Consider the following 18,498-nt stretch of genomic DNA (forward strand, 5'->3'; position numbering starts at 1 on the left):
CTTACGGCACTTTTAAGATGCAGCTTCTGACACAACCACCATCATCCACAACCTGTGAATTTTTGGCATCCACCAAATTTCCATAGCATGAAGTTTTACTGTGATGTGAATTCCATGGAGATCTATCTGGAAAATATGGCTTTAACTCATTCACTGCCATTCCTGAATTTATTCGAGAATTGAAAATATGACGTAGAGCGCCATTACCCAATTTGTTCGTCTTTTGTTTTTTCTTGTTGGGGTGTCGATAAAGCACTGGCCAGATGTCTGGCAATGTTTTTATTCATTGTTAGTGCTTTTCTCCAGCTTCAACTGTTGTCAAAGCACTAAATAAACCAATATGTATGTACAGTATTTTTAATTGTATTTTGGACATCTGCCCCTATTTCAAGCACATATAACTTCAGACCCATATAATTTAGGAATTAACTGTTTTTTTGTGAAAGAAGAGAGTCTAGGGTTTCTAAAGCTGTATTGAATGTTTATGTACTCCTAAAATTCAATATTATGTGGGTCCTGCAATTTGAGTGACAATGTCAAAAACCCTAGCACTGGAGTGGACACATTGTGCACATGTCTGGCAGTGAATGAGTTAAATGTGAAATGAACTAATGAGTACGGAAGATCTACTAATCCTCGCCACTGACGTCTGCACGACCAACTACAGGCGACTTTAACATTTACTACTTGCGTTTTGTTTCTTTCACCTTTTCATAAATCCGATTAGAGCAATTTAGAACAGAACACAGTGCTCGGGACTGAACGTTTGAAAGATGGCGCAAAGCGAGTGAAAGTTCATTGGGAGAATCTGCCCTAAAAGTCAAATTTGTTTTGCTGTCGCTTGTAGTTGCCCCTCATATCGATGGCCCAGCTGAAGAACATTTTGTGGAGATCATCAATAATCCAGTCACCTTTGCCTGTGATGCTGTTGGGATCCCTCCTCCCATTCTCACATGGTTGAAGAATGGACAACCAATCGGTAAATGTGTCCCCGTGAAGACAGGGACCCTGTTTTGTCTATGTTCTCATATGATTAAACAGGTTCAATGTTAAAACATGTTTCTGAGTTGTTGAAAAACTTTGAACATTGAACATTGAACGACATACAGTAAAGTCTCGTTATATCGATACCCAAGGGAGTCCGAAAAAATATCGATATAACCGGGACTATCGATATATCCGACCCTGTTCGCATGTAATTTTCTCCGTGCGTGCATAGAAATAGTATCGAGATAACCGGGACTATCGATATATCTGATATCGATATAATGAGACTTTACTGTAATTCTATTCCTTCAATAGACTGACGATGATATCACTGTGTTTTGTTTTGTTTAGAAAGTTCCGTTTCTTTGGAGATGCATATATTCTCTGGAGGCAGTAGGCTTCAGATTGCACGATCACAGATGTCTGACAGCGGCATTTATACTTGTTTGGCCTCCAATGTGGAAGGCAAAGTGCAGAAAAACTACCACCTCACCATACAAGGTACTTAACTTATTCGCAAGCAAGCATCTTACATTTCTGAAGTGCTACCGTGTGACTGGAACTAAAACCAACAATACTCTCTAAAGTTCCACCTAGTATCTCTGAATCAGAGTTACCCAGTGAGGTTGGGGTCCTGCTCAATGAAAGCATACAGCTCGCGTGTCATGTCCAGGGATCGCCGAGTCCAACCATCCAATGGTTAAAAGATGGAGAAGTTATCAACGATGCGGGCAATCAGGATTTTAGGTACACGATGTGACCCCAAATGGATGCCACGTAAGTATATTGCTTCTCTGCTATGATGACGTTGATGTGGTGTTGTTTAGAATCAGCCCAGATGGCAGCATTCTTACTGTGACTGCTACCCACACCACTGACAGTGGCAAGTACACCTGTGTCGCTTCCAACAGTGCAGGAGAGGAAGACCGGATATTCAATTTGAAAATATATGGTTGGTCAAATAAAAACATAATCTCATCTTCTACATTAAAGTTTATCTATCTATCTATCTATCTATCTATCTATCTATCTATCTATCTATCTATCTATCTATCTGTCTGTCTGTCTGTGTCTCTGTCTGAGAGAGAGAGAGAGAGAGAGAGAGAGAGAGAGAGAGAGAGAGAGAGAGAGAGAGAGAGAGAGAGAGAGAGAGAGAGAGAGAGAGAGAGAGAGAGAGAGAGAGAGATTGGCAAATATGCCTGCCCTTCTGTTAATCACGTCTTCCACTTGCTCCCATAGTGCCACCCATGATTGAGGGCATCAGTGAAAAAGTGGAGGATTTGATCACAGTCCTTGACAGCTCAGTCAACATCAAGTGTGTGGCAACCGGATCTCCTGCGCCACAGCTTAATTGGCTGAGAAATGGCCTCCCCCTTCCACTTTCCTCACATATACGTCTTCTCTCTGCAGGTCAGGTGCTCCGGTAGGTTTGCAGATATGAACATCCACTTTTAAAGTACCACTTTGTTATCATATACAGTTGTGATGTGAACTACTGTACTAGAAAATTAGTAACATATCACGTGCCACAACTTCACAAGCAGGAGCTCAATATCTACTGCATGTGCAATACCCGTTAACTATTTAATGCCTCATCTGAAGTCATTTGTGGCTTAATTTTGCAAATCCACATCTGCAAGTTACAATAAAATGAAGTCGGAAACACTGAGGCAAACAAATACGCTCAAAAAAATAGAAATAAAAATAATAAAGGGTTAATACAATTTATTGACAGAGAATGATATTTGGAATTATGTAATGTTGAACAATCACCCCGCAAAAAAGATTCTAACTGTACATGGTGAATGTGTCTGTCACCCAGGATTTCTCACACCCAAGTATCTGATGGTGGCACCTACACTTGTGTCGCATCCAATAGAGCAGGAGTTGACAACAGACACTACAACCTACATGTGAATGGTGAGTCTGACATGCGACAATGATTGATAGTCTTGGAAGTCTTCTAAAAGTTGTCATATTTTTATTTCTTTTGATTTCATATTTTTTCATTTGTATTAGATTTACTTTTAAGGCAAAATATTTATACACCTACAATCTTCAGTTAGTCTGTGTAAGATCTCAGTCGTACAGGGGTGGTCCATCGATGAAAAGGTTTCTTCAGCCGTCATCTGTACTTCTTTGAAGGTGTCGGACGTTTCTCTTCTTATCCAAGAAACTTTGTCAGCAAACTAAAGTCTTACTGGTAGTTTAGGCCCTATGTATATATATATATACTACTCCCTGTGGCTCCACTGATTGTTCCTTTTGTTCTGACTAACGACTGGCCTGATGGACCCACTTTCTGTGGTATCACCTCATCAGTATGTTGCCTAAGCAAGCTGTTGTACGAATGATCCAAATTGAACCTCACCCCACCATATCGGTTAAGTGAAAGATTTAGCTGTTTTATGAAAAACGCTTCTTTTACTGCCCTTTCAAACCATCTATGTTCTTTCGCTAAGATTTTAACCTCATTGTCGTCAAATGAGTGGTTGCTAGCTTTTAGGTGCATATGTACTGCCGATTGAGGCCCTGCGATGTTGATAAAGTCTTTTTTGAGAGGAATCAAAAAAGGAGTCAGGAATGTAGGAACAATCGGTGAGGCTGCAGGGAGTAGTCCTCTGCTCCCCCCAACCTGAGAGTAGGGACCTATCATAGCACTGTCCGGCGCCACCATGTCTGGACATTAGGGATATATATATATAGTATATATATAGGGCCGATACTACCAGTAAGACTTTAGTTCGCTGAAGAAGCATCTTTGATAAGAAGCGAAACGTCCGACACCTTCAAAAAAGTACAGATGACGGCTGAAGAAACCTTTTCATCGTTCTGACTGTTTGTTTTTTATCTCTATGTTAAGTCTCCTAATTCGCAAATTTAGTATTTTTCTAGCATAATTTTGTTGCATTTTATTGGCTAACAATCCGGGTTCCAGGGGTGCTTGCTTCAAGCATTTAGGAATTAACCGGCTCTGTCTACATCTAAGATTGAAACTGAGGTGGTTCTTTAAGTCAGCTCATTTAAAAGTGGCCTTTTCTAAGTTACGTACCAGCAGAGGGAAGTCTCTCCCTAAATTGGCAACAATACGTCTGTGTAGGCTCTCAGTCGTACAGGGGTGGTCCATCGATGAAAATGTTTCTTCAGCCGTCATCTGTACTTTGAAGTACAGATGACAATCTTCAGTTCTATTATATTCTTTTGGAGGTCATCATCCAGCCATATGAATGAGGGGGGCACTTATGACAAAGGAACTCAGGGGTTTACAAGTAAAAAAGGTTGGGAACCACTGCTCGATACTCTTCACACATTTTTTTCCCACTCAGTCCCCCCAGTTCTGGACGGAGCAAGAAGCATGGTTGACGTGGTTGTTGTTAGAGGAAACCTGGCTTCTCTGCTGTGTTTAGTGGATGGAACCCCAACTCCATCTGTAGCCTGGCTCAAAGACGGGCAAAATCTGTCAAATGACACCCAAGTGAGAGTACTGAATCAAAATACGACAATGCAGTTCCTCCAGGCTGAAGTCAGCGACACAGGGCACTACACCTGCATCGCGAGCAACACAGCGGGTCAAGCAAGCCGTCACTTTAACTTGAAAGTTCTTGGTGAGTAGAAATCACAGATTCAGACTTTTAACGTCTCTCTCTCTCTCTCCACCTTTTAATTTGCGGTTGGGATTTGTTTTTCTTTTCTACTCAGAACCTCCGCAAATCAAGAGATCAGCGGTACCAGCAGATGTTTCTGTGGTGGTAAATAATATCATGGAGCTTGAGTGTGAGGCCACGGGTGTTCCTCCACCCTCCTTGACATGGTTGAAGGATGGACGTCCAGTCCCACAAACTGCTAGCATTCGACTCCTTCAGGGAGGAAAAGTGCTCCGTGTGGCCTCAGCGCAGGTCACAAATTCTATTCTTCTTCAAGAAGTATTCTGCTTGTGTCAGCCGAAATTACGATGAAGTAATAACATCAAGCATCTGCTCAAATGTTAAATCAGTTGGAGGACATGGGCCGATACAACTGCTTAGCCAACAGTCCAGCAGGCGATGATGACAAAGAATTCTTAGTGCGAGTGCATGGTGAGTAACATACAGTACAGTAATACCTCCGCTTACGAACTTAATTGGTTCCCAGAAAGTGTGTGTAAGGTGAAAAGTGTCTTTCAAACATTAATTTCATATAGGAAACCATTAAAATGAGAAAAATCCGTTCCCGGGTCCCCATAAAACATAATTTTCTACTAAATAAGCCTTAAAACTACACAAAATATACCTTATTTTATGTATAATAAATGTGCTCTTGTATTGTAATTAAAGAAATAAACGGTACTTTACAATAAAGTCTTTGCACTCAGCGAAACGGTGTGTGAACAAGTATCCGGCAGCCGCAGTGGCACTGTTCGGCCGTGTGGTTTGGTGTTCTTCCGCCGAAAACTGGTCCACCAGCCATTGTGGCGCTCCGTGTGTTTCCCGAAAACTACTTTGTATGCCAACATTATATTCTCGTGAATTTAATGTTCGTAAGGCAAAAGCTTCGTTAGCCGAGGTATCGCTGTATATATATATCCAGTGTAAATGATGGTCGCTTCATTCTGTAAAATGTATCGAATTTTGTTTTTGTTTTTATCAGTTCCCCCAAACATTGCGGGGGAGAGCACTCCTCAGGAAGTTTCCGTGCTGCAGAATAGACAGGTGACTCTGGAATGCAAGTCTGATGCTGTTCCACCTCCAACTCTAAGCTGGCTCAAAGATGGTCAACCATTGCAGGTCAAGAAAATCAGACAAATATTTTTCTATTTGATCCAGACTTCTCCTGTGTTGCTTCAAGGAATTTTGACTATTGTGTAGGTGTCTGCGCGTGTGCGTGTACTCTCAGGAGGCCACTACTTGCAGATCAACATGGCCGAGCTCAGTGACAAGGCTCAATATACCTGCATGGCCAGCAACATCGTTGGCATGACCACCCGCGAATTCAACCTTAATGTCAATGGTAAATGTCTCGATATTTATTAGCCTGTAGACTAATTCAATAAGGTTGAATATAATAAAAATACTTCCAGGAGGTAAAATGTAAGTGACTCCTGCTGAACCGAATCAGAACTATGACAAAAACAATTGTTGTGTTTCAGGATTCACCACCAAATAAACCCCAAAACTAAGTTAGGGTAATCAAGCAGCACAGTGAATGTGAAGGGACAGGATGGTGTGAATTGTTGTCAAGATCAGATGGCAAAACGGCCTTGGTGCCTGACTGCTCAGTGGACCTAGAACCAAACTTTGGTTTCTCGAGCTAAAAACGTGATTTGACGTGTCAAATCTTTTCATTAAATGCCGACCTAGGTAGACTACAGCGTAAGAGTTTTTGGACTTGTATTCATAGAATGCTTCATATTTTGTCACCTGGAATACAGTATGTCTTCAATTATCAGAAATGCTTAAACAAAAGCCCAATAATGTCTCCCCTCAGTGGCCCCAACAATCAAAGAAGGACCTGAGACGGTGTCAGTCAGTATCAATCAGCCAGTTGTGCTTGAGTGTATTGTAAGCGGTGTACCAGCACCTCAGGTCACATGGAGGAAACACGGAACCATCTTGGCTGAAAATAACTCCAGGTACAGAAAAACTCTTCTCTTCTTTGAACTGGAAAATAATAATATTTCATATGTGTGCAGGTACACATTTATGGAAGATGGCTCATTACACATCCACTCTGCACAAGTGACCGACACCGGCCGTTATTTATGTATGGCGACAAACACCGCTGGGACACAACGTCAGAGAGTCGACCTTGAAGTATATGGTGGGAAACAAACATGCAAAGACGTCATAAATAAGTCCATTGAACTATGTCGATCAGTCAGCAAACTAAAATAAAATGGTTTTGTCCATACTTATCTTTCAGTGCCCCCCTCAATCCTTGATGGACGCACCAATGTGACGGTTACAGTAAATGTTCAAACCACCCTTGCTTGTGAAGCCAGTGGTATCCCCAAGCCCTCTGTTATCTGGATGAAAAATGGCCAAGCAATGAACACTGACCGGAACCAGAATATGTACAGGTAGATTCAGGTTTTTTCTGTTTTATCGTCCAGGATTCACTAAGGCCACTTAAAATGAGTAAATAAATAAAAAATAGTGATGATGCAGTTTGCAAATGACCTAACAATATGGTATGCAAGGGTTGACTTTACAGTAATTCCATCCATCCGTTATCCGTACCGCTTATTCCTCATGAGGGTCGCGGGGGGTGCTGGAGCCTATTCCAGCTGTCTTTGTGCACTAGGCGGAGGACACCTTGAATTGGTTGCCAGCCAATCGCAGGGCACACAAAGACAAACACCAGTCACTCTCACACTCACACCTAGGGACAATTTGGAGTGTTCAATCTGCCTGCCATGCATGTTTTTGGAATGTGGGAGGAAACCGGAGAACCCGGAGAAAGCCCACGCGGGCCCGGCCGGGGAGAACATGCAAACTCCACACAGGGAGGCCAGAGCGGCACGCGAACCGGCGACCTCTGCACTGTGGAGCCGGCGTTCTAACCACTCAACTACCGGCCCGCCCTACAGTAGTTCCATATACACTGTAATTTCTTGCAATATCATGCATGGTGTACGATCTAATAAGAACGTTACTTCCTGTTTTGTCATTTGTAGATTGCTCACATCTGGCTCTCTGGTAGTGATAGCACCCACAGTGGAGGACACAGCTTTGTATGAGTGTGTTGTTTCCAATGCAGCCGGGAAAGATGCCCGAACCATCAATCTTACGGTCCAAGGTGAGTACTATCAGGATTTTTTTTACAGCTCACAATCTATACAATACTTTACAGCCTATCTTCATCTTTCCTTTCGGCTTTTCCCTTCAGGGGTCGCCAAAGCGAATCAGTGTCTTCCATCTAACCCGGTTTTGTGCATCCTCTTCTCTCACACCAGCTACCTTCATGTTCTCTTTGACAACATCCATAAACCTCCTCTTCGGTCTTCCTCTCGGTCTCCTGCCTGGCATTTCAAGGCTCAGCATCCTTCTCCCGAAATAGTCCAAATCTCAGTCTGCCTTCTCTGACTTTCTCTCCAAAGCCTTGTTAGCCGATCTAATGTCAACATAATTTCAGTAGAGTCTTGAACTGCTCTTGTTTTCCTAGTTCCTCCATCAATAGCTGACGAGCCTACCGACCTAGTTGTCACTAGGTTGTCCCCTGTTGTCATTGCGTGTACTGCCACGGGCATCCCAAAACCCACAATTCATTGGAACAAAGATGGCGTCAAGATGCTTGACCTGGGCCAAGGATATAAAATCTTGCACACAGGTTAATTATTTTATTTATTTTTGTGTGTGATGCATATGCAGACGCTTTAATTTCCTCAACAAATTTTAGAAGTGTACCTTATTTGGGTTATAGAAGTGATTTGCATTGTGTACAGGTCAAGTAGAAATAAGCTCAGCCGAGCTCAGTCATGCAGGACGCTATTCATGCACAGCTAAGAATACTGCAGGTTCTACACATCGTCATGTTCAGCTCACTGTACAAGGTAAGAGGGAGGTTTGGAGGTCTTGAGGAATTTAGTTTTGCTTGTATCTCCAGACATGATCCATTCTTTTTTCCATCTGCTTTTAAATACTTCAATGATATAAAAAGTTATTTTTTCTATTTCTATTCTATAGAGCTTCCTGTTATCCATTCCCACCCATCAGCCCTGGAGGTGATCCTCAATAATACCATCGTGCTTCCCTGCAGGGCCACAGGCTCACCAAGGCCAACAATCACCTGGCAGAAAGAGGGCATTAATATACACACTACAGGTAACCACTTTATCGATGTGTTGTGTGTGTCTTTTTCAATCATGGCTTGTGGGCATTTGCGAAAGAAAAGTCTTATGTTTTTCAATAGGTGGAAGTTTCACAGTGCTACCTCATGGGAGTTTACAGATCACAAAAGCATCTATGTCCAACTCTGGAACTTATATATGTGTGGCTCAAAATCCAGCCGGTACAGCCCTGGGCAAGACCAAACTTAGAGTACAGGGTAGGTACCGCATTGTCAAGTCATTGTTATTTAAACAGCTCAAGTCCTCAACTCATTCACTTGTGGATTTATTTTTAAATTTGTGCAACAAGCAAACAAACATAAAAAAAACAATATAAGAGAAATATGTTTGGAAATAACAAAGAGTATAGGGACATTAAAACACTAACAAATATGAAAATAAAACAACATACAAATCATGAAATATGAATATTCAATACTGTGTTAAAGGACAACCGACGCCTCCGGACAAGTTGTGTCCATAATTTGTAAAATCACTTCAAATGACTTCTACTGAGCGTATTTTACAAAGATTCCACCGCATATAGCTATATTTTACGTTTTAACATTCGCGCTGAATATTCAGGAAGTCTTGTTTTCGAGTTGATGATGATCCCCACAAGACGTCACGTTTGGAACGCCCCTGACTGGGAAAGCGACACACAATGCATTTTGCAGTACTTTGTTTAGTCTGAAAACTTCGTGTTGATCCATGTTGATGGCGAAATTAGAAAGAAAACACATAAATAACACGATGGTGAATCTTTGTGTGTTCCACCAAGACAACTATTTGATATTCGCTGACACAAATTCCCAGTAGACAAATCAGCCCATTTCCAACGGAGCTTGGGCGCCATTTTCTTCATTTTCTGGGACGCTACATTTCAGTCCAAATGCCTCAAAATGACCCGGAAGGACTTCTTTAATTGATTGCAAACATGTATGCTTTCCTCTTCAGAATTATTTGAATCATATTCATAACTGGATGAGTAACAAGAAAGCATCTTCTCCGAATCTGAAGCCATTGTTTTGATTCTCGAGCAATGCAAGACGTCTTGGTGTGACGTCACGAACTGGGGGCGGGACTTTCTGAAAATGCCCAATTCGCAGCTCAATTTTTTGCAGTTTTAGCACACTATAAGTCATTTTTATTGGTGTTTTGCATTTGACTAAAAATATCAGCCTGCGTGTTTTGGGTATTTTAGATGCTATAAAACGTTTTTCTGATGTCAGTTAGGAAACAAAAAAAATTGGTGTTGGTTGTCCTTTAACTGATAGCAAACCTGTAATCGAATGCCTGGATTAACCACTTGTTTTTTTTTTCTTTTTTGTTGCCTTATTTGTTTTTAAATCATTCTAATTATGTTCATGAAATAGATATCTGATATGAGTGTTTTCCCTCCCAGTACCTCCAGTCATCAGCTCAGAAACGCAAAATTACCTGGGTCCTGTGGACTCCTCTTTGACACTGCAATGTCAGTCGGATGGCATTCCTCCACCTTCTGTTACGTGGCACAAAGACGGGAAGCCCCTCGAGGAATCTGTACGCCAACGCGTGCTCGGGTCAGGCTCCCTACAGGTCCCATTCATCCAGGCGGACGATACAGGAATTTACACTTGCACCGCTTCCAATTCTGCAGGAACCACGAGCCTGGAGATGAGCCTGACTGTGCAGAGTGAGTTTTCATAAATACAAACAGCTCCCCGTTAACATATTGTGTTGTATTCATGGAATCATCTCCTGATCATTCATAAATGTCCTTTTTTCAGTACCCCCTTCCATTCTTGACTTAGACCCGGAAGTTGTTGTGGTGGAAAGTAATCAGGCTCAACTGGCATGTCTGGTGAAGGGCGTACCACAACCAACACTGTCCTGGGAGAAGGACGGTGTTCATTTAGGAGTGGGAACTGACGAGTACACCATCTTGCCCTCTGGGGAGCTTGTTATAGATGCTGCTCAGGTGATGACTATTACTCTGTCTTCAATGCACATATGGTGGTTGTGTACTGTATATTCTCATCTTAAAAAAAAGAATAATCTCCCTCCTTTTTCACCAACTATACCAGCTTGATGATGCAGGCCGTTACACGTGTGTTGCCATCAATGAATTGGGTCAAGACAGTAGGACAGTGAGCCTTTTTGTTCATACCTACCCTGTCTTCACTGAGTTACTTAGAGACATCTCCCTAAACAAGGGAGAGCGCCTCCTGATGGCCTGTCGAGTCACTGGGATCCCCCTGCCCAGGATCACATGGGCCTTCAACAACAACATCATTCCAGGTGCATTGATTTGTTGTCAAACCTACACACCATATGTATTTTTCGCTAGAAAAAAATAACTGTGATTGGATTGGATTTGCCTTTATTAGTCTCGCAGTGGAGTCATTTATATTTTCACAGCAGCAAAGTTATGATTCAAGATAATCTGTTTCTATATTTGTGGGAAGATGATTGGGATAAAACGAACTGTTGATTATAAAACAGGAGCCATAATCCAGCATCACAATCCTCTAAATTGTATTCTGCAATAAAAAAAAATGTTTTAGTAATTTTTTCCAAGGTAAGGCAGATGGGAACGCATCTATAATGAATCATCTCATATTTGTGGCACCTTAATGCTCACCTTTTCTTTTCTCTTCTAATCCAAAAAAACATTTATATATATATATATATATATATATATATATATATATATACACGCATACAGGTATTACCCCCCATAAAATCTATATTTTTTATTTAACATTTTTTGATTAGAAATGGTGAGCATGAGGGCGTCACAAAGATGAGGTGATTCATTGTATGTGCGTGTGTGTATATATATATATATATATATATATATATATATATATATATATATATATATATATATATATATATATATATATATATATATATATATATATATATATATATATATATATACGTCACATTGGCGTAAGTCCACGCCAAACATGTAAGGTAATTGGACACATCAAAATGACACTGTCTGTAAGAAAATAATTTGTTGTAAATTAGATAATGAGGAGACTTAACACAAATAAAGTGACCTTCGATGAGGATATGTTTTTATATTTCATTTTCTGAGATTTTATCTTCATTTGACAATTTTGTCTCTTATGCATTGATGCTGCAGTTCATTATGATCATATGAGCGGCCACAGCGAGTTGGTGATAGAGAGAGTGAGTAAAGAAGATGCTGGCACGTATACCTGTGTGGCAGAAAACTCAGTTGGAAGCATCAAGTCTTTGGGTTTGGTATATGTCAAAGGTAAGAAGACATCAACCTCCAATTGCAACTTCAAACTTTACCATGACTTTTTTTTCATCTTGTCCGTCATTCAGAGCCTCCCATCATTGATGGGGACCTTCACTCCAGTCGTATTGAACCGCTCGGCGGCAACGCCATCCTAAACTGTGACGTTCGTGGAGAACCACTTCCGACCATCAAATGGAGCAAAAATGGAATAAACGTATACCCCAACAACCGAGTCCGTCAACTGAACAACGGCTCTCTGGCCATCTATGGCACAGTGGTAGGAAAGCACTTTAGATCGTGCGTGTCTACTCCAATGTAACATTTCCACAGATAAGGGCTTGTCTTTTTGACAAATTCGTTTTTTTTTGTTTTTTTTTACAGGTTGATGACGCAGGCAACTACATTTGTGTGGCAACAAACGATGCCGGTGTTGTGGAAACAAGTGTCACGCTGACCTTGCAGAGTAAGATTTGAGTTAAAGTCATTGCCCAATCAAATCATGAGTGCTGAGACCTGCCTGCATCTGCATTATTTTCCAGGTGCGCCCACCATAATTGTAGAACCTGTAACAACAGTGGTGGACGCAGGAACTACATTGGTGCTCAACTGTCAGGCAGAGGGTGAGCCTATCCCCATTATAGAATGGTCTCGTCAAGGGCGTCCACTTTTAGAACACGGACACTTTGTTACTCTATCAAATGGGTCCCTGAGGGTAAATAGTGCCCAGAAGGAGGACACTGCTGAATATGAATGTGTGGCAAGAAACTTACTTGGATCAGTCCTGGTTCGGGTTGGGTTAAGTGTTCGAGGTAAGCCCTTCTTCCGCTTGTGATACTCAAGGTTATACATAATAACAAAAAGTTGATCATTTGGAAACTGTTTCAGTTCATGGAGGCTACTCTGAGTGGACTGAGTGGAGCACTTGCAGTTTAACATGTGGGATTGGTTCTCAGAAGAGGCAGAGGCAATGTAACAATCCTCTTCCTGCCAATGGTGGACACCACTGTGCAGGACCAGGCACAGAGACGCGCAGTTGTAATGAGAAACCTTGTCCGGGTATAAGAGCTGTTAACATCTGGTGAAGGCGGGTGTGACATGCAACATTTGAGGATGTATACATTTCATTCTCTAGTTGGTGGGAATTGGTCAGAGTGGTCTTCGTGGGAGGAGTGCTCTCATACATGTGGCCATGGTAACAGAACAAGAGTGCGGACCTGCAGTAATCCCTCAGCTCAGCATGGGGGCAGGACATGTGAAGGAAGGGCTGTTGAGGTCATCGTGTGCAGTATCCAGCCTTGTCCAGGTAAAAGAACAAATGTTCTTTCGCTACAGGTAAAAGTGCACTTCTAGGCAATATGACTTAAATTAATAAGATCCAAATTCTGCCTGTGCACAGATAATAATGGTTAATGTTTACATTTTTCTCCAAGTTTAGAATTCTCTGTTAAAGCACAGGTGTCAAAGTCAAGGCTCGGGGGTCTAATCCGGCCCGCCACATCATTTTTTTCCGCCCGTGAAAGCAGATCAAACTTTTTTCCATGATGCCTGCTACAATCCTAACCAAAATTTAATATTTTTGGATGTAAACCACAATAACAGTCATTGGTTTTGACTTCAGATTTCAAAACTAGTTATTCATTAATTTGTTGTGCGCTCTATATGTAATATGTGGAGGGGATTAAACATTCTAATGGCTTCCCCAAATTCATAACACAATGTGGCCCGCAGCAAAAAAATGACTCTGACACCCCTGTGTTAAAGTGTCCGGCTCCTGTGAAGTGCTGACTTTGTTTTCACTCCTACAGTGGCAGGTTGCTGGGGGCCTTGGCTTCCTTGGAGTCCATGCAGTGAGAGCTGTGGCAGGGGTACGCAGTCAAGAATCCGTCTATGCAATGACCCTCCACCTGCATTTAATGGCTCACCATGTGAAGGAATTGACACACAAACACAAGTGTGCAAGGAGAAACCTTGTCCTGGTAAGCTCCTCTATACTCACACGGATATTTAATGATATGTAATAGTGAAATCTTTTTTTTCAGCCATGTACTAACTTACAGTCAATGATTCTATTCCTTAGTGGATGGGAAATGGTCATCATGGGTAAGCTGGGGAGCCTGCAGCGTTTCCTGTGGGGGCGGTACCAGACAGAGAGCGCGTCTCTGTGCCAGCCCTGGCCCACAATATGGGGGCAGGCAGTGCGAAGGGAACGATATACATGTTGACTTTTGTCATAGCGAGCCCTGCCCAGGTGAGTTATCATCAGTTTAGCTCTACGGACCTACAGTAGTTGTTTGTGATTTATTGTGGAAAACTTTTGCATCCTTTCGTGTCTTTGATATTCTCTCCATCAGTCAATGGGAACTGGGGTCCATGGGGCACCTGGGGCAGTTGCAGCAAGACGTGCAATGGAGGGCAGATGAGGCGGTACAGGACATGTGACGATCCCGGGCCGGCCAATGGTGGCAGAGCGTGTGCAGGCGCCGATGCACAAATACAAAGATGTAACACAGCCATGTGCCCTGGTGCGTGTCTTTAACTTGCGTAGAACGTGCTACCGGCTTGTGTCCTGTAGATGTCTTTTCATCATGTTGTGAGGTTTGTGTAAATCCGTTTTGTTTTATTTTAGTTGATGGTAATTGGGGAGCATGGCAATCTTGGGGAGAATGTACTGCTTCCTGTGGAGGTGGAGAAAGGACACGCGTGCGTTTCTGTAATACCCCATCACCGAGTAATGGTGGCCGCCTGTGTCCAGGAGACTCCTCCCAACTATCCAGGTGTAATGTTGAGGCCTGTCCAGGTAAGCCATGCATCTTGTTGCAATGATGTACTCATACCAATTTTAAATATTGTTTCTCTTTGTCAGGTGGGCCACAGATGGCACGAGGAACCATTACAGGGAATATCAATGATATAGACTTTGGCATTGCCATATTGAATGCCACTGTTGTGGACTCAACGTCTGGTGGCAAACTCATCAAAGCATCTATATCAAATATACCACAATCATTAGGTCAGTTGTAGAAAGACTAAACCAGCGGTTCTTAACTCTTCTCACCGTGTTCTTATCCAGTTGTGGAAAAGGCCGGAAGAATTTAATCAAAGTTAAGAATAAGAAAATGCCTTTTTTGTTGTTGTTTAGCCTCTAAAAATACATGTATCCATTACATTTTGAAATGGAGTTTCAGATAAGTTTGACATCCTGTCAAAAGTATATTGCCAGCTATGATATTCGTTATCCAAATGCTGAGCTGCATTCTAATTGTTTGCAGAGAGGCAAGTATAAGGAGGACAAATGAATAACATTTTCTAACACCTCCCCAATATTTTATGTTCTCTCTGGAAACCAGAACTAACCACTAGAGATGAGTCCATAACTCACTCATAGGTCCCAAACCACCAGTTGAGAATCACTGACCTCAACTTTCATGGAACATGAGACAGGCTAAATAAAAAATGCCTCTTTCCTCTGACTTTCATTCAAGGGCCTGCAATGAGGAATCTCATTTCCATTCTGAATCCCATCTACTGGACAACTGCACAGGAAGTAGGAGAGGCTGTTAACGGGTATACGTTGACTGGAGCTATCTTCAGGAGAGAAACACAGGTGGAATATGCCACAGGTAGATCGGCTTCCAAGCTGTTTCAACTTCTCTTCTCTTGAGAGAAGCACAAACAATGTTTCATATGTGCAGGTGCTTTGGAGTATAAGGTGCACCTTCAAAGAATGGCCTATTTTAAAACTGTTTTCACTGATAGGATGCATCATCGTATTATAAAGCGTACTGAATAGAAGCGTGTGTCTGTCCTTCGGTTGTGCAGCCACGAGATGAAGCCTACCATGAAGTGAATACAGTACAATACAGATTCATTTCTATAGCACAGGGATGGCCAACCCAAAATGTTGAAAGAGACATATTGGACTAAATCAAATAATCTGTCTGGAGCCACAAAAAAATAAAAGCCTTATATAAGCCTCATAATAAAGGCAGCGCGTGTGGTATGTATCCAGAATGACGCACCACATGGCGACTCTGTCATAGGATGCCGCTGAAAGATTAACTTCAGTACAATATAAATTAATTACAGTATTTTTCATTGCTTTGATTAAATACGAAAGGGAATAAATAAACCAGATTTTTAATGTACATATTTCTTTATTTTGAGGATTTGATAAAACAACAAAATGGAATGTTCATAATGTGCCCATTATCTGGGCAACAAACGCAGCATGCGTTTATAAAAATCAAACATGCTTAGTATATGGTCTAAAAAACGTTTAATCCTCAGTTCTCCTCAGTTATTTTTCCGTTTCTACCTTTGGGGTCCCATGAATGCAAGTGTTGATTATGGAGATCAGCCGGGCGTATCATCTCGTCCCGAGATATCTGTGAGTGGCCCCTACTCACCATAGGCCCGCATGAGGAAAGCAACACGAAAAAAAAAACATGGATGTTGCCTTGGATGTTTGTAAAAGGCTTCAACTTGGAAGCTGGCAGCGAAAAATAAATCATGATCATGGGTAAAGGGACATCATTCTTGAACTCTATGATCTTCCTTCTCAAAATTAGGTGAAATTCTGAGGATGACTCACATTGCCAGGGGTTTGGACTCAGATGGAGCATTGTTACTGGACATTGTATTGAATGGGCAACTCCTGCAGCTGCCTTCACATGTTGAAATCAGAATCAAGGTATGCACATTAATATTCATGTAATGCATGATGATTTGGAACAGTTAGATTTTTTTAATCTTCAAATAATATTATAACGAGGTGGTGTTCATTTTTTGATGGCCCGTGGCATATACTCAAAACACAATCCCGGACTGCTTATTGAGCTTCATGCTGCTGATACGTTTGTTAATTTAATTGGTTTTATTAATTTTTATTTTTATTAAGTGTTTGTTTCCTTTTAACTATGTTTGTATGGCAAACTGGAGAACCAAGAAAGGTGCATATTAATTCTTGTTTTTTTTCTTTTTTAACAAAGAGTGTTTCTGGATGAGCAAAAATGCTAATTAACTTTTTGCAGTAATATCTGTAAAAACAAAAATGATTATCGATACTTCAGTGAGTACTGTTTTTGCTTTTAGTTTGTGATTAAAATAAGTGGAAGATACACACACACACACACACACACACACACACACACACACACACACATATATATATATATATATATATATATATATATATACATATATATACGGAGAAAATTACATGCAAACAGGATCGGATATATCGATAGTCCCGGTTATATCAATATTTTTTCGGACTCCCTAGAATATCGATATAACGAGACTTTACTGTATATATATATATATATATAATATATATATATATATATATATATATATATATATATATATATATATATATATATATATATATATATATATATATATATATATAAGATGCTTTGATACAACTTTAATTGTTGCAAAAGCACCGTGATTAAGGATGTTACGAGTTAATTAGCATTTTTACGAGTTAATTAGCATTTTTGCTCATCCAGAAACACTCTGATAAAAAAGAAAAAACAATAATTAATATGCACCTTTATATATATATATATTTAAAACAGTTAACAAAACACTAAAAATAATAAATAATAAACACATACATGCAATCCGAACGACTTTTCCCTAACACACTTTGTTTTTTTAAGGCATTTTGAGATTAAAGAGGAGGGTATTAACGTTTCCTTTCACCAGTGGATCCGACGTCATACACAAAATGTGTACACATCAGCTACAGGCTGTCCCACTGTCCTATATAAATCCGTTTCATTTCCAAGCGGCAACTCAGTTCCAAATAGGCATAGGTGCTCCGTGCCTGCGCTCCTCTCTCCCGATCCTGAACTTCAGAAACCATCTACACAGCCACACCAATGCAGACTGTCCAACACTGCCGATATCTCCACTGAATAAAATGGGGCTGTGTAAAATGCAGCCCATTACAGGCGCAAAAAACACAAGAGCCTTGCATCGACAGTCAAATGGCACTGACGTTCCTCCCAATCAAAATGAGTGCTTGTGCACACATGCTGCCAAGCAGGCGCAACCACAGAGAACAGATTTTTCTCCTTTGACAAATTATAGAGTAAACAACAAAGAGTGACCATGCTTATATCCGAGGTGCACTGTGTTCCTTTCAGGACTACACAGAGGACTACATCCAGATAGGGCCAGGCCAGCTTTATGCTCTCTCCACACGCATGTTCAGCGTTGACAGGGAGAGCGTGCCCTACTCCTGGAATCACACCATTTCCTATGACGTGTCCCGAGGCAAGATGCCTTATTTGGTGCAGACGCTTCATGCAACAGCCATCAGCTCTCAGTATCATGCCATGGAAGAGGTGCTGGAATACAGCATGCAAGCTCGTATCAGCAAGGGTATGCGAAATGATCTTAGTTAAGAATCAGAGCAGTCTTGCTTTTATCCTGTATC

At 41.2% G+C, this 18,498-nt stretch overlaps 1 protein-coding gene across 1 annotated transcript in view; it reads left to right on the forward strand.

Annotated features, from left to right (window-relative positions):
• hmcn1 (hemicentin 1) overlaps positions 1-18,498 on the forward strand; it is a 106,501-nt gene that overhangs the window by 75,993 nt on the left and 12,010 nt on the right. The window contains exons 62-97 of the mRNA XM_089001763.1: positions 848-979; positions 1,339-1,488; positions 1,575-1,734; positions 1,815-1,939; positions 2,227-2,410; positions 2,810-2,907; positions 4,314-4,592; positions 4,687-4,883; positions 4,982-5,063; positions 5,614-5,750; positions 5,832-5,973; positions 6,451-6,595; positions 6,656-6,783; positions 6,886-7,042; positions 7,640-7,761; positions 8,128-8,292; positions 8,408-8,515; positions 8,649-8,786; positions 8,875-9,009; positions 10,197-10,466; positions 10,561-10,751; positions 10,858-11,071; positions 11,928-12,062; positions 12,137-12,327; positions 12,432-12,513; positions 12,590-12,859; positions 12,936-13,106; positions 13,183-13,353; positions 13,856-14,026; positions 14,128-14,298; positions 14,402-14,572; positions 14,677-14,847; positions 14,914-15,060; positions 15,533-15,670; positions 16,619-16,740; positions 18,206-18,443. Coding sequence (XP_088857889.1) covers positions 848-979; positions 1,339-1,488; positions 1,575-1,734; positions 1,815-1,939; positions 2,227-2,410; positions 2,810-2,907; positions 4,314-4,592; positions 4,687-4,883; positions 4,982-5,063; positions 5,614-5,750; positions 5,832-5,973; positions 6,451-6,595; positions 6,656-6,783; positions 6,886-7,042; positions 7,640-7,761; positions 8,128-8,292; positions 8,408-8,515; positions 8,649-8,786; positions 8,875-9,009; positions 10,197-10,466; positions 10,561-10,751; positions 10,858-11,071; positions 11,928-12,062; positions 12,137-12,327; positions 12,432-12,513; positions 12,590-12,859; positions 12,936-13,106; positions 13,183-13,353; positions 13,856-14,026; positions 14,128-14,298; positions 14,402-14,572; positions 14,677-14,847; positions 14,914-15,060; positions 15,533-15,670; positions 16,619-16,740; positions 18,206-18,443 — 5,808 coding nt within the window. The remainder of the gene's footprint in view (positions 1-847; positions 980-1,338; positions 1,489-1,574; positions 1,735-1,814; positions 1,940-2,226; positions 2,411-2,809; positions 2,908-4,313; positions 4,593-4,686; positions 4,884-4,981; positions 5,064-5,613; positions 5,751-5,831; positions 5,974-6,450; positions 6,596-6,655; positions 6,784-6,885; positions 7,043-7,639; positions 7,762-8,127; positions 8,293-8,407; positions 8,516-8,648; positions 8,787-8,874; positions 9,010-10,196; positions 10,467-10,560; positions 10,752-10,857; positions 11,072-11,927; positions 12,063-12,136; positions 12,328-12,431; positions 12,514-12,589; positions 12,860-12,935; positions 13,107-13,182; positions 13,354-13,855; positions 14,027-14,127; positions 14,299-14,401; positions 14,573-14,676; positions 14,848-14,913; positions 15,061-15,532; positions 15,671-16,618; positions 16,741-18,205; positions 18,444-18,498) is intronic.

Source organism: Hippocampus bargibanti, linkage group LG07, assembly GCF_051943395.1.
Source record: "Hippocampus bargibanti isolate YZ-2025 linkage group LG07, ASM5194339v1, whole genome shotgun sequence".
NCBI classification, from domain to species: Eukaryota; Metazoa; Chordata; class Actinopteri; order Syngnathiformes; family Syngnathidae; genus Hippocampus; species Hippocampus bargibanti.